At 47.7% G+C, this 16,035-nt stretch overlaps 1 protein-coding gene across 1 annotated transcript; it reads left to right on the top strand.

Moving 5' to 3' along the window:
* Positions 1–7,463: 7,463 nt before the first annotated feature.
* On the top strand, positions 7,464–13,385 carry LOC123146256 (uncharacterized). Its single transcript, XM_044565874.1, has 7 exons — positions 7,464–8,667; positions 8,757–8,878; positions 10,795–11,397; positions 11,483–11,783; positions 12,160–12,325; positions 12,616–12,718; positions 12,844–13,385. Exons 1-7 carry the CDS (start codon positions 7,780–7,782, stop codon positions 12,959–12,961), a joined length of 2,301 nt encoding a protein of 766 aa, XP_044421809.1. The 5' UTR covers positions 7,464–7,779; the 3' UTR covers positions 12,962–13,385.
* Positions 13,386–16,035: the final 2,650 nt, after the last annotated feature.

The following is a 16,035-nucleotide window of genomic DNA, read 5'->3' as shown; positions in this document are numbered from 1 at the left end:
GGTTCTAACAACGGAGCCCTTTCGCCCGCCAGGGCTGGGATCCATCACACCGCCATAGCCCTAAAGTCACCGATGACGAGGCGGACCGGCAGCAGCGCCGGCGGAAGGCAGAGGAACCCTATGCTTTAAGAGACATTTGTTTACAGCTGTTCAATATAACACTGAAATACGTCTAGATACAGGGCAAAACTTTTTTATGGGACAGCGGTAGTAGCACTCTTGTCATGATCCAGCCACTTGCCAACAACTAAGCACGGCGCATCGATCTGGCAGTGCTTCTCATAGATCGACATCACAATAAAGTCCAACCCAGGGCATCATTCCGCTTTGTTGAAAAATGATGGAGGTCCAAGAAACACACACACACATTCCCTTGATCGTATTTATTTTTGTTTTCTCCCAGGGGTACAAAGGAGACACTAGTACTAGTACGTACTTCGCATCAGTGCTGGCCCATCATTCGTTTGGCGGTGAGATTAGCAAGATGCAGGTGTCGAACAAGCAAGTGTTTTTCGGGGAAGTTCCTTCAATTCTCTCGTCACATTTTTTCGGCCTAAAAGCGACATCGAATTGTCTGATCTAGCGTCAAATAAAATCAAGCAGCCGAATCAACCAAGGAATTAAAATTTACAGCCGCCAAGTGGCATACAATACGGCGTGAGTACACGCTTCTGGGAGGATACTTGGCTCGGCGAGACACCCTTGGCCATTCAATATCCGTCTTTATATCGTATTGTTCAACGACGTGAGGTTTTCGTTGCTACGGTGTTTCAATCCATCCCCCTTAATATTCAGTTCAGACGGTCGTTAGTGGGCAATCGCTGGGAAGATTGGCTCCGTTTAGTTCGGAGACTAATGGATGTCCATCTTTCTCAACAACCCGATGAATTACGCTGGAAACTGACTAGGTCTGGAGTATTCACGGTTAAATCAATGTATATTGATGTAATTAACTCGAGCTCCATTCCTACCTCCAAACATGTTTGGGCTGTCAAAGTTCCCTTGAAGATAAAAGTGTTTATGTGGTTTGTCCATAAACAGGTTATTTTAACCAAGGATAACTTGATTAAGCGTAATTGGACAGGACCTACGAGGTGTAGCTTCTGTGATCGGGACGAGACGATCAAGCATCTCTTTTTTGATTGCCCGTTTGCCCGAGTACTTTGGCGGACGGTTCACATTGCTTTTAATATTACTCCACCGAATTCTGTCACTACGTTATTTGGGACATGGCTCACTGGGATTGAGCCTGACTTAGCGAGACATATTCGTGTTGGAGTTTGCGCTTTGTTGTGGACTATCTGGACTTGCAGAAATGATTTGGCTTTTAACAGAACATCACGTATTCACTTTTTGCAGGTTATTTTCCGAGCCACGGCTGTGATCCGTTCATGGTCGCTACTCACTCCGATGGAGGCCAGGGAGCATTTGGTTACTGGATCTATCCGCTGGGAGATGGTAGCTCGGGATATCTTCAACCGGTTTGGATGGCGGTCATGTAATAGGATAGGCAATTAGTTTACCTATCTTTTTTAGCCAGCCGGTTGTGGCGTCTTACCTTGGCTAGTCTGTGTGTTCAGCCTCTGTAGCTCTGTGTGAGCTGGTTTTTTATTTTTTCAGTCGGAGACTTTGGAACCTTGTTGGAACCTTTTATTTTTTTAATAAGATGGCCGTATGCATCACTCTGATGCAGAGACCGGGAAAATCCCCCTTTTCGAAAAAAAAAGTGGCATACAATATCGTGCGTGTCGGCGCGTTTCAGTTGGTTCGTTCGTCAAAAGAAGCTGCCAATTAAAGAGGTCTTCTACTAGTGATTAGTAATAAAATTTAGACGACAAAAGCATGCCTGTATGTGCAGTGCGAGGATCTGGGCGACGCCGACGTCCGCCCGTGTATGAGTATATTTATATATAAGTTGGGTTCGAAATTTAAAAGGGGTTAGTACTATTAAAGTTGGGGGCTGTGTTTTATGATAGGGAGAAGACTTGGGAGCAGCGGGTACGGCCTGTTGGATCACAACGGGACAACGCACCACGCAACCGCAAATATAATCCTCATTCATTCCTGCTGCTGCGAGCCGACCGACGACAAATCTCGCATGCATCAATGCGTGATTTTCGAACAGGAATAAATTTTCTATATCTAAATAGCTAGTCTCACTAACATATTTTTCTAAACATGCAAGCATGTCACCTCATCATTCAACATGCATAGAAAAATGCCCACCTCAACATGCAACTGTGCATGCATGTAAAATTCCATTCTATTATGGTGTTTACCTTATATACTTTGAAAAAACTATTATTTCAGATATCCAAGTTTCATATAACCAAAATCTCATTGAAATACTGTACAATATTCCCGCAACAACGTGCCGGGCATCATCTTTAAAGCCGGCCTCAAAGGATGTTTGATCTTATTAAGAAATGAGGGAGTTGGTTGGCTAAATAATGGAAAATCACACGAAAACTGTTACGACTCGCGGGACGGGGCACTCGCTCAACCCGGCTACCCACGTGGCCCGCACGCGCCAGCGCCAAGAGGAACATTGCCGAGGATGTCTGCAAAGCGTCATCGTCATCACTACTTGAAGAGAAGTGACTCCGATTTCATCGTGGACGGACGACCAATCAAAAATCCTTAGACAGAAGGAAGCATGGGAATCCTGAGAGCCTATACATGCCAAACAAACGACAACAACACGTCGAGGACCAGGCACCTAGGTCCCGTCCGTGGACCTAGGTTTAGTTAGTTTTGTGCTCGTTTGCCGTGGCTCACAGGGCTCGTGTGGCTCAAGCCATGAATGCCGGCACCTAGGTCCCGTCCGTGCCTACGTGGTAGCCAGGGGACAGGCAACCTTATATACAGGTACACAAAAGAGCAATGGAAAGTTTCTTCTGCGGCTAACATTGTAGATGCAAAAATGATTGCGCCGAGGTTCGCATGAGCACGCAGACTGTAACTGTATAAATATCGAAATAAAACTCTCTTCTATCCCGTCAAAAAAGTAGTTTTAGTTTTTGAAATTTGATGATTCTGCCATACGTTTGTATCACGTTTTCACAGTTAAACTTGATGAAGTTGTTAGTGGTCTTATTTCAAAGCCCTCTTCATGAGGAACACAAATATGCAGACGGAACTTAATTTGGACGTTTGGTTCAAAAGATATAAAAGATTCAAAACTAAAAGAGAAAAGAAAAATGGGGCCGATGTCCCCACACCCGCGTGTCACAAAATCCTATCCCGTGGTTACGTCCTAGCTGAAAATGGCCATCTGATCTCGCTCCATAAAAAATAGCAGATATTGATTAATTATAAAAATGCTGGTTGATGTACGCCCTTCATTAAATCAATCAAACCAAACTAGATGTTACCAAAACCTCGAATAAATCAAAATTTCCTTGCGTCTTCCTATCTATACCCAAATCGAATTTACCAAACCTAGAATGTGTGGATGTGAGGAATATGTCACTATTGGTGTTGAACCACCAAAATATGTATGCTCCCTGCAATGCACGATCAATTAACTAGTTTTGATTAAGTCCATCTTATACTCCCTAACTCTTGTCTTCCTTTTCAACAAAGATAGGGGAGCGGGCTCCGATAAGGTCAAGCATGCTCTGGTAGGGCAGCGCGACAGCGATGCGTCAACGGCTCGTTCGGCGACGGTGGTGGTTGGTCGATATATATGCATGATCCTTGGTGTATTTTTTATTAGAGAAAAGTATGTTTTTGGTCCCTCAAGTTCCCACAAAGTATAGACTTGGTCCCTCAAATTTTGTTGGTATACATCTGGTCCCTCAAGTCTCAAAACCGGATAAGTTTGGTCCTAAACCAGATTTTGAGCACGTTGACCGGTTTTGACCGCAACAAAACCGCCCGATGAACAGTAAATTCGACAAAAAAAATAATTCAAGAAAATCTGAAATTTTTTGGGGTCGAATATGCTTGCGTACGCAAGATGTGAACAAAATTTCGTTCTCTTTCGGCACTCAAGGAGCTCGTGGTAAAAAAAATTATCTGCCTGATGAATAGTAAATTCAAAAAAATCAAAACAAAACAAAAAAAATCTGAAATTGTTTGGGGTCCAATATGCTTACATGCGCAAGGTCCGACCAAAATTTTGTCATGAAATGACATCGGACGGGCTCTAGCAAAAAGAAACAATTTTGGCTATTTTTTTGTGAGCAAAATTTTGTTTTATTTTTCACCGGCTCCTAGAGTGTCGAAAGAGCATGAAAAGTTGGTCGCACCTTGCGCATGTAAGCATATTGGATCCCAAAAAAATCTAAAATCAGATTTTTTTTTGAAGTTTTTTTTTCAAATTTACTGTTCATTGGGCGGTTTTGTGGCGGTCAAAACCGGTCAACGTGCTCGAAATCTGGTTTAGGACCAAACTTATCCGGTTTTGAGACTTGAGGGACCAAATGTATACGAAAAAATCTTGAGGGACCAATTCTATACTTTATGGGAACTTGAAGGACCAAAAACATACTTTTCTCTTTTTATTATGTTTTGGGTGCTATTTACTTTTTATTATGAACTTTTTATTTACCAACGTGTTCCTCTTTTTTTGTGTACATCTCGTGCGCAGTCGCCGCCTCCTCTCCAACAAAAGATGACTAAGGGTTTCTCCGCCTCTCGTCGGCGCCGCCGTCGGTTCGCCTCGTCTCCAGTGGCCCGAGGGCCATCGAGGCGCAGTGGACCCCGTGCCTTGCCGGCGAGAGGGATCTTGCTCTCGTTTTACGTGTTTTTATGAGTTCGTCTAGGGTTTGTGCCCTACTTAGAAAGACGATACGGTTGTGGCTTCATGAAGATAAAAATAAGCTTCTCTCTGCCTAGCCACCGTTTTGCTGATGTGTCTAGTGTTGTCGGAGGGCGTGTGGAGGTACGGTGTGTCTTCAAAGGATCTTGCATGATTAGGTGGTTGCTGGTCTTTGGTGGATATGTTTGGATCCAGTGTTCGTCCGTGTGTCCACACGTTGGATTCATTCGATCTTTATATTTTCCCTCATCGGCGACGGTCGCTGTTTCGGTGTGCTGGCCTTAGCACGGTGACTTTTCCGGCTGTGTACCACAACGAGTTTGGCCCGGCTCCGGTGAGGAAGACCCACGACGGCGATGGGCCTTCGTCTCGCCACAGTGCCCGTAGTCGGTACGCGGTCGGTAAACATGGTTGTGTTTCTTTGTCATTTATTGCGAGTTCTTTGTAGTGCAATGACATGATGAATGAATAGATTAAGAGTTTTCTCGCAAGAATGGTAACAGCATATACGAGTCCTTTAGAAGAAAAAAAAGAAACAGCAGAGGCCAGATGCATGAATAGACAGATGAACACTCTTCTCGCACTCTGTCTATGGAGTTTTTTTTTCGCTCAAGAAAATATGTGGAGTTGTTTTCCCGTGGACGCGAGTTGACCGCGGCGGTGGATTCGGCGGATGGGCAGGCAGGCAGAGGGAGCGGCGAGCAAGAGACAAATCCCACGTGTCAGCGGCGGTCCCGCGCACCCCCCGCCGCGTGATGCGACGTCACGGAAAGCAGGCTCGGCTCGGCGTCCCCCACCACACCACACCACACCACACCGCGGCACGGCACCCACCCTCACCCCGTTGCCGTTCCGTTCGTCTGACTGTGTCTGGCCGCTCCGCACCGCGCGCGCGCTCTCTTTTTCTCTATCCGGTTGCCGGTTGCGGTTCTCTCATCCTGACTGAGCAGGGCGGAGGTGGGCCCCCACGGGATCAGCCTACGGCCACGCTGCGAGGTGGCCCCGGCCCGGGATATATTATACACAACGTCGATTCCAGGTTACTACTCCGAGCTGACGGTCCAGATCGCAAGGGTTTCGATAGTCACAGCTTGGTTTGGAGCTCTGACAAATCATCTGCGTGCTTGGTCCGCCCGTCAGCATGAACCACAGGCATGACGAAAAAAGCATTTTCAGAAAATCTCACGTGAGACCTTACAAGATGCAAACAGAGCCCCAAGCATCTCGCTCTGAGTACCACCAGGTACCACGAGCATTTTCTTTTTTGGGTGTGAGATGGAGCATAATTTCTTTTTTTATGAAACATGAACCGAGCAATTAATGCCCTACGGCTCACAACACCGAGATCATCCGTGTGGAAATTATATGCACGGTCGCAAAAAATCGAAATAAAACATACATAGTTGCTGTCAACCGAGAGTGACGGGACTCATAGGGTTGATTAAGCCGTGCGGGACTGGGTTGATAGGGAGGCCGAAAATTGTACCCCACGGCCCAGTTCCACCTTAACACCACAGTGTTTTGCTCCTGGATAGGGCGGCCCATGGCAAGGTTCCGCTCGTATGATCCGCATTCTGCCTATACCACGTGGAGCCCATGCTAGAAATAGAAAACCATGCAAAAAGAAAAGAAAGACTAGAAATAGAACCCGTGTGAAATATACGGGCAAGATTACGACGACGCATACATAGCCGTCATGATTTGTGCTCTGGCAGGTACTATGCAAATTCAAGATTATGGAGTTTAAAATATTTAAAGAGGGAAAAGATCACGCGTGAAATATACGCCAAGGTTACATTGATACAGACATGGTTATCGTAGTCTGTATGTCTGCAGATACCACCTAGAGTCCAGAACCAATAATTTATGACATTTAAAAGGTAAAATGTCACACATGGAATCTATGGCAAAAGCGAGATTACAACGATCATGGTTGTATGACAGACCATACCATCCTAGAGTGCAAAAAACCACTAAAATGCATTTCAAGGGTAGATCATCTCGTGTGAAAATCTACCCTAAATATGAACCCATCTATCATGGTATGTATTGCAACCGATACCACCTAGAGTGTAGAAACAATAATTTATGCCATTTAAACGACATAACATCCCGCACGAAATCTATGACAAGATCACAAAGATACGAACCAGGCTGTCATGGTCGGTATGACAGCCGGTACTACACCCAGTATAGATCCTAGAATTTACGGCATTTAAAGGGCAGAAAATCCCCCGTGAAATCTATGCCATAATTACGACGATACGGGCCGAGCTGTCATGCTCTGTATGGCGACGGATACCACCCAGAATCGATATTCTACAATTTATGGCATTAAAAGGGTACACCACCCCTCGTCAAATCTACGACAAGATTACAGCGACACGAACCGGTTGTCGTACTCTACACGGGAACCGATACATCCTACGGCCGAGATTCGACGATCCCCCATTTCTCCGCGAGCACAGAATCCCAGCCGTCCGCTGGCAGAACGATGCACGCGGATCGCGGCCTCGACGGACCCGATATATAGCCGCGGGTACCCTAGAACCGCAAAAAGGCCAGGTCTCCTCCCACACAAAACCTCCCCCTCCCCTAGGCTAAAATTGTGAAAGAAGGCAAGGCAACAGTGGTGGGTGGTGAGAGAGAGCGGCGTGTGTGGTGTGGCCCTATCAAAAATAGGCAACACCTTTGGATAAAAAAGGCCAAAAATAAATCGCCGCTTCTTCTTCCTCCGGTAATCCTCTCCCCTTCCTTCCTTGCTCCCTCCTCTCTCCTCTCCTCCGTCTCCTCCTCCGCGCCATCCGTCCAATCCGCCCGAAATTACCCCTCCAATCGCCCCGCAAATGCTCCGCGATCGCCCGCGCGTCGCCCAATCCGCCGCGCCATTAGCGCCCGCCATTCTTGCTGTTGGGGGAGGATTGATTGGTTGATTGATTTCGAAAGGAGGTAGCTTTTGCTTGTTGTAGGGTAATTAGGGATAGCGGTAGGAGGAGGCGGAGGAGGAGGAGGCCATGGTGGACGAGTACCACCACCGGATGGGCGCCGCGGCGGCCGACTTCCGGCGCGACCTGGAGGACCTCGTCTGCGACCACCTCGGCGGCTGCTACTCGCCGCCGCCCTCCTCGTCCTCCTCGCTCTGCTCCGCGGCGGGCGGCGGCGGCGGGGGAGGGGCCGAGGGCGGGGACGGGGTCGGCGGGGGCGGGGAGGAGGAGGCCGAGTCGTCGCGGCGGCGGCGGCGCGAGTCGCGGCTGCTCAGCCGCTGGGTCGCGCGGCAGGCGGAGGAGGTGCTCTCCTCCATGGAGCGCGAGGTGGAGCGGCGGAACCGCGAGTCGGAGCTCCTTGCGCTCACCCGGCTCCACCCGGTCTCCACCCTCGACCCCTCGGCGTTCCTCCTCTCCTCGCCCCCGCCGCCGCGGCCGCAGGCGCCCTCGCCCGCCGCGCCCTCCTCCCTCCTCCAGATGTGGCGGGAGCTCGAGCACCGCCGCGCCGACGCCGGCCAGCCCTTCGACCGCGAGCCGTCCCCGGACACGCCCGACCGCCACCGCGAGCGCGTGCGCCAGATCGCCCGCCGCCTCACCACGTCCACGGACAGCCCCACGGCCGCCGCCGCCACTGCCACGGGGGAGTGGCTCGGCGAGACGGAGAGGCAGAGGGTCAGGCTCGTCAGGGAGTGGGTGCAGATGGCCAGCCAGCCGCGCGACGCCCGCGCGGCCTCGCGCAGGGAGGAGCCGACCGCCGCGGAGAGGGACAGGCGAGGGGAGCCTCCCCGGCTCCGCGGCCGGCAGGCGCGCACCGATGTCATCACTCGGATGTCCCGGGAGCGTCAGCGCGAGCTGCAGGGGCTATCAGGGTACCACATTGTGTCACAGTTCCCCCAGCGCAGCCGCAGCCGCATTCAGGTGAGATGAGAAGCTGACTGCGTTGCATTACAGGAACGAGTTATCAGCAATGTCGAGGCTGCCGGTCTCAAAATTGTCTGGTTTTGCAGGGATTGCTTAGGGTAAGGTTCTTGAGGAACGCGGTGGCTCCAGCTGAAGAGGAGCGACAGCCATCTGTGGCGGCGAGGGAGCTCGGGCAGTTGAGGCAGAGCCATCGCGTGTCCACCTTAAGGTTAGCAAACATTGCAATTGCAACTCACATCGGTAATAGTAGTAGCTTTATTTTGATTCGTATCTCATCCATGAATGCAAGTACGTCTGGCATAGTCATTTTAAGATTGTAGTGCTACGGAATTCTTCTCCACCATGAAAACGCTGGTTATTGGAAGAGATATTTGTTGCTACTTGCTAGTTGCCACTCTCTTCTATTATGTAGCATATGCCCCACATGCACAACCAAATGTCTGTCTGTGGTCCTTTACTTTTCTTGGGTTTCTCGGTATTATATAGTATACGTTCTTCAGGCTACCGGCACATTGCTTATTTGGTACTCCCTCCGTCCGAAAATACTTGTCGAACAAATGGATGTATCTAGATGTATTTTAGTTTTAGATACATCCATTTTTATCCATTTCCGTGACAAGTAATTCCAGACGGGGGGAGTATTATATAGCATCACTACTAGTTGTCTTGAGTTGCAGTGATACAGAAATGTCAGTTATTGGCATCCAAACGAACATATATGGGCTTAAAGCCCCCATTATTGAATGCCTCAGTGATTAGTATATATTATTCAGCTTATTAATTTAGAGTTTTCTACTGCAGTTAGTGAAGAAATATTGTGTGCATGTGTTCTGGTTTGGAAGATGGCCTGATGTTCATCCTATTACACACTGTAGCATATTTTTGAAAACCCACACATCTACAACCTGTGATAGGAATAGTACCCGTGCATTTAACATACTTTATTGGAGAACAAATGTGAAATAACCTACTCGAGCATTTTTCGCTCGTAGTTTTCCTTGGCAAACAAAACAATCTGGATTTATTAAGTAGCTGTGGAAGTATTGAAATTTGGCACAGACTGCACATGATCTTTTTCTTTTGAGGTTAAGGGCTTGTTCCATAATTCCATTGTGTGCACGGGGTATTGGGCTAGAGCTTTACCTCACATTTAATGTGCCGATCTGTAGAGGCCTTTAAGCAACTGTTCAATTCTTTCCTTGGAGGCTTTAGAGTGTAGTGCATCTTGTATGTTTTTGAGTATTAGCTGTTAGGAATCCCCATCACGTGGGAGGAAGAACCATGCCACCATCATATATGTTGTCATAAAAATTGTAGTGGATATCCTGCTCTAGGCTGTTACTTGCAAGTACTTGCTTGCCATAGAAGTTGTATAAAGTGACACAGAATTACTAGCTTTTATCTGATTTACTGAACATCGCCCATGTAAAATGATCAAACCATTTCGCTACCGTTAAAGGGAGACTCTCTAGGTTGCTACCAACTTTACAAGGCCAGTGTTGTCAAGTCCTGTGTTATCTGGAGCATTCAAAATTACTGTAATCTGATGGACCAGCTAGGTGAACCAATGAGTTCCCTCGTCGGAAAATTACAGGCATTGGCAAGGTTCCAGGTGCCAGTACTACTAATTGCTAATTATGCTGGTCCCTGCCACAACGAGTCATTCTTGCTCCACACGCTAGAGACTGTCCACCAACCAAATTGGTCCTTGATGGTACTGTGAAATGTTTTGATCATATTGACTATATCATACAATGGAAGATAGGATCCTGAACTGAATCCATGTGCTGCATGTTTCCTTCTAGTTGTGACACCAACTATCTGCTGGTACCGTTCCTGCTCATTAAGTTTTGTCTTTAGTGCTGTTCTAGTGACCTTGTGTTGCTGAAATGCTCCTGTTATTCAGAAAACCGACAACATTAGATGTCCTTGTTTTTTTCTGACAGTGTTAGATTTCCTTTTTTTACAGTCTTGGATTTCCTTGTTGATTGTGCTCTCAACCTTTTTTGTGTGATACCATCAATCAGAACAGCTCATGCAATTGACATCCCCTATCACTTGCCTTTGTTCTTATCGTCTTCTGTTCTTATATAATAACTATGTGACTGAACATGCTTCTTTCAGATCAGAGAGTGCTGTAAGTAGTCAAGATGTTAGCCCGTCTGATGCTCCTGTCGCCGAAAATGTTCCATTACCTGGTAATGATGAAACTGAACAGGGGGCTGACGTTGTGCACCTTACTGGTAGTGAGGATGTGGCCCAAACTACGCCTGAGAATGTGGGTTTACAGGAGGATAATGTAGATGTTGCTGAGGCGGAGTCACCGGCTACAACATCTGGTGACATAGTAGATATGCAAGTTTCCCAAGTTGATAATGGGCTGCAAGATGAGACAGAACGTGAGACAATATTTTGGCAGCCATCTTTGGATGTCAGGCTTGATAGATGGCCCAATGAAACTGCAGAGAATTCTGACAGAAATTGGGAAGATAACGCAGAGGAGTTACACAGCGAAATCGTGGAGGATGATGACAGGGAGAATGAAAATCTCCAAGATGAGCATGATGTGTGGCACGATGACGAATCTCATGGCACCGAGGAGAACTGGCAAGATGACTTCCATGATGCTGCACTTGACACAGGGCCCATTCCTAGAATTGAAAACAGCTTCAACCTACGTGATGAAGCCAATTTGCACAACATGGAACTGAGGGAATTACTCAGCAGGTACTTTTACTTCATACTCAAAATTTCTTTGTTGATTCTTCATCTTGTTTTAGTTCTTAACCTGTTCCAAATTTTTAATTGCCAGGCGAAGTGTATCCAATCTTCTTAGTAATGGTTTTGGTGACAGTTTGGAGCAATTAATAAGGTCATATGTTCAACGACGTGGTCATGCCCCACTCAACTGGAATCTCGATACCGCCATGCCCACTGTGAATGCACCAAACGGAAACGGCGAACTAGTAAGAAATGCTGAAAATCGGCAATTCCAAGGTCCTGTCAACAGACCTGCCCTTGTTATCCCTCCACCACCTTTGCCACCGCGTCAGCCACTGTGGCACAGAGATTTGCGCCATAACACCTGGAGCAGTAGACACAGGGTACATCAGGTGTGCTACCTTCTCACCTCACGTTCTCTTGTATAAATAGGAATATTGTTTTGGTTCGGCGATCTGTTATGAATATGTTTCTCCCATATGATGTAGTATTTCCACTAGTGCTCTGCTCCAAGAGTAAATTTTCTGACATGCCATGTCTCATTGGTATAAGCCTATAAGAGCTTTAAAAGTGTGTGTTTTGTTTCTCTTGTTCCTTTTGCTTGAAGTATATTTGCTTTTAAGTCCATGACTTGTGAGATGTAAAGTAAAAACTTTAAAAGAGGGAAGGGTGGTAATATTTTGTCGTTTTGCTTGACTAAGCTGCGTTCCTTGTGTTGATTATAGAAGTTTTATCTCGGGGAAGTCATTTGGCTCTGTACCCTTGCAGGAATTGGACGCCATTAATGATTTGAAAGCCGACATGAATAAACTTCAACAAGGGATGAGCAGCATGCAAAGGATGCTGGAGGCGTGCATGGACATGCAACTGGAGTTGCAACGTTCAGTGAGACAAGAAGTGTCTGCAGCCTTGAGTAGATTCCCGGGACCTGAAGGTTGTTCACCCTGCTCCTTATCAAATATTCAGACATCCATGTCTTCATAACTGTGCTGTTTTCTGTTATACTATAATCTTAATTTCACGCCAAACAAGGCCTGATAGGGACACACCTTAGAAAGTTCTTTTATGTGTTTGTTAATGTAGTTTCAAGTAGTGATGATATTGAAGACACTTGCATGCTTCCAGTTTGTGTTTCAGTATATTGCCACATGATTCGATTGCTGAAGCAATTCAATGAAGGCATGCTCTGAAAAACTGCAATAACCGTTTCCTTTTGTCTCTCAGGCATGTTTCTGGATCTACACGATGATGGAACGAGATGGGATCAGGTGAGGAAAGGAACCTGCTGCGTATGCTGCGACACACAAATCGATTCTCTACTCTACAGGTCAGCACCCGGCACACACACACTCTGCATCTGTTCTCTCAGCCGTCTTACAAGTAGCTAAACATACCACTGGATATGCATCACCGCCATCATCTGACTCCAAGCTCTTTTGGTGGTGCTTGCAGATGCGGGCACATGTGCACGTGCTCGAAATGCGCGAACGAGCTGGTGCGCAGCGGCGGCAAGTGCCCACTGTGCCGGGCGCCGATCGTGGAGGTGGTCCGGGCATACGCGGTGCTGTAAATTATACAACAACAGTCAGAAGTTTTTGGCGCGGGAGGCTCCGTCGCGAAACCGGGGAGGAAAAGAAAGAAGCAAGACCCCTTCTTCTTCTTCATCTTACTGTTTGTTTTCCTAGCTTTTCTGTGTCTCCCCATGTAGCCTTCCTGTGTACCATCTTACAGGATTTACATTACATACATATATATCAGCCGCCGCTGTGCTGGGCGCAGGCGATCGGCGGCGCGTGCGTGCGTGCGTCGTGTTATTGATTGGTGAAAGTGTTTACCATGGGTTAGTAATAGTTGTTAGTAGTAGCAGCAGCAGGGAAAGGGACCCAACCCAGTGTAAAAGTTCTTTCGCTGTATTTATGCCCCTCTCACCACAGCACAAGATGAGATACTCCCAACCCAAATGATATAATAGATTCTTCTTGTTAACCTCTTCATCCACATCCTTGTGTTGTGTTCTGTTGTATGACAACAGTGAGTGGGGCGTTTTGGAGCTCGGCCTCCATGGAGGCCGAAATTTTTGAAAAAAATCAATATTCAAACTTCCCAGTTTCAAAAAAATTCAGAGAAAAATTGTACAAGTAAACTAGGATGTGATGTGTACGTGTAGAATTTCAGGATGAAATACCTTTAAATGTGATCTGTGCAAAAAAGACAAATGCATGGTGTTTGAGGATGAATAGTGCATCTATTAAAAAGCCTTAGTTTTTAATGTGTAGCACTCATTTTAATGCATTTCTAACTGAAAATTTACACGTGTGGATTATGTCTCTAATTATATGTACTCCTTCCGTCTAGGTGAGTAAGTCATCTTAGGTTGTGCACCGTGACCAAGGAGGAGGGGAAAACGAGAGACCTTAATGTTTATTTGTTAATTAATAGCATTGCATGCAATGAACTAACCAATGCATGTCATGTTTGATAGTCTCAAGTCATTAAAAGCATGCACATCCCTCATCTCTTATTGGTTGATAAGTCAAGAAACAAGAAACGAGATAGAAGTTAATGCACCGCGCCTAAGTGTTTGGGATTATTTGGTTTTCGTAAGATGACTTACACACCTAGACGGAGGGAGTATACTTAAAAAAAATTGAAATGTGGAAATTTGAATTTTGATCATTTGAAATTCGGCCATCATGGAGGCCGAGCTCCATTGGACATTTTCGGACCATAGTCCTCTTCTTGCTAATGTTTGATGTAAATATTTATCCTTGTGCTTAACCATAGTGGTCCTGGTTGGATACTCTAACTTAGCTAGAGGTTAGAGTTAGTTTCTAGCTCATGACCAATCCTGTGCTGTTTTGCCAGTCTGTCTGTCCCCAATAATTAACACCCGCTAACCGTGCCCTATAGGGATCATTGAATCGAAAGCAATAAGCCCTGTTTGAAGAGGTTCGTATACGGAACGCCTGGAAATTATACTTGGAGCAGGAGATTCAATTGAGCGAGATTCGGAAGCTATAATTTTCCCTTTCGACTAACTCTAGCTAAAGAGGTGTTTGGATGACAGGATTAGATTGACAATAAATGCACTAAGAGAACTAGCTTCAATTAGCACCTCTTGGGTGGGATAGCCTTTTGGATGGGTTAGATGCAACTAGCTCAAACTAGCCCTCATGTTTGGATATTTTAGGCTATTTGAGCCCAAATTAACTCTAACCCATGAATCAAAACAGAGCCAGTTTGTACGCATCGACGCATTCCTCTGACGACAAAAACAAGGCCTATACACTTTGTCGCATGTCAGATAGTGTAAAGTCCGACCGAACTTGTAGAGAAAAATTACTATCAACATTTTCATTTCAAATTAGTATTTTTAAATACAAACTTTTTTTTTTCATATTATATCTGTTTGGTATCGTAGTTATCGGTAAACTTTTTTTCTACAAACTGACTCAAATTTTACGCCGTTTGACTTTAGACAAAATTTATACGCTTGCCTTCTTTTTGACTCAACAGGGAATAGTTAATTAGCTGATTGGTTGCACTGTAAAGATGTCACACGCAGCAAGGAGTAGTACGAGCAACCGATGGAAGGAAAATGTACACTGGTAGTATAGTAGTATGACGGAGTACATTATTGGACTGTAGTTTGGCACTGGCGGACCGGACGCACACGTGCGGCCGCCATGAGCGAGCTGAGCGGTGGACTGGTGGCGGGTGCTGCGTCACGCGGCGGCCGCGGGCGCGGGCGCCTCCTCGTCGTGCTGCTGCTGCTGCTGGGGCGGCTTGAGCGGGCCGTCATCGTCGACGGGGTCGGCGGCGCAGCGGCGGCAGAGCGGGCAGGAGGCGTGGCCGGCGCCGGAAGCAGCGAGGGACTGGAGCCAGCGGTCGATGCAGGGCGGGTGGAACACGTGCCCGCACGCCGGGATCGCCTTGACGCTCTCCTGCAGCTGCAGCTCCGTGAGGCACACCGCGCACACGTCGTCGTCGCCGCCCGCGCCGCCGTCGTGGGCGCGCACCGGCAGGGACACCGCCACCTCGGCCGGGTCCACGCGCCGGCACGGCGGCCGCGCGGGGGGAGGAGGAGGCTGCCGCGGCGGCGAGGCGGACGGGACGCAGCACGCGTAGAGCCGGCGCGCGGCGGCGTGGAGGATGTAGACGGCGAGGAGCCCCGCCAGGAGGTAGAGGAGCGCCAGGAACGACGGCGGGGCGAAGGCGCCGCCGCCGCCGCTCTCGCGGCGGGCGGCGCCCGCGTCGGCGGCCGGGCCCTGGGCGTGGGCGTGGGAGTGGGACCACGGGTTGGTCCTTGAGATCGGGACCAGCATTGCCGCTGATCGATCGGTGCTCTCTGTCTATCTGTGTGTGTGCCTATCTGTATGTGATATCAAAGTTATCAAGCATGCGATATTGCTCGGTCGACATCGATAGCCGTCCGATCATGATCAAGGTCGACGCGTGTGCGACACGTGTCATGTTGGTCCGGTGGCGTGATGACTCGAGGACACTTGGCAAACATGGAAACTCGGCGATGCGTGAAGACCCCGACACGCGGCGTGTGTGTCCTGGCATTGATGCCATATGCCGCCCCCCTTGTCAATGCCGTGTGTATCGTCGTCTTCTGGACCGCTATCTTGCTCAACTCAA

The sequence above is a fragment of the Triticum aestivum genome, chromosome 6D (genome assembly GCF_018294505.1).
Source record: "Triticum aestivum cultivar Chinese Spring chromosome 6D, IWGSC CS RefSeq v2.1, whole genome shotgun sequence".
Lineage (NCBI taxonomy): Eukaryota > Viridiplantae > Streptophyta > Magnoliopsida > Poales > Poaceae > Triticum > Triticum aestivum.
The sequence above is the reverse complement of the archived record's forward strand: the minus strand, read 5'-3'. Positions and strand labels throughout refer to the sequence as shown.

What these genes read in the sequence shown, in the direction of transcription:
- LOC123146256 (XM_044565874.1), top strand. Translation starts at nt 7,780, where the DNA reads ATGGTGGACGAGTACCACCACCGGATGGGCGCCGCGGCGGCCGACTTC. An exon ending in GCAGCCGCAGCCGCATTCAG is followed by an intron (nt 8,668 to 8,756) that starts GTGAGATGAGAA and finishes CTGGTTTTGCAG; the next exon opens with GGATTGCTTAGGGTAAGGTT. An exon ending in GTAGACACAGGGTACATCAG is followed by an intron (nt 11,784 to 12,159) that starts GTGTGCTACCTT and finishes GTACCCTTGCAG; the next exon opens with GAATTGGACGCCATTAATGA.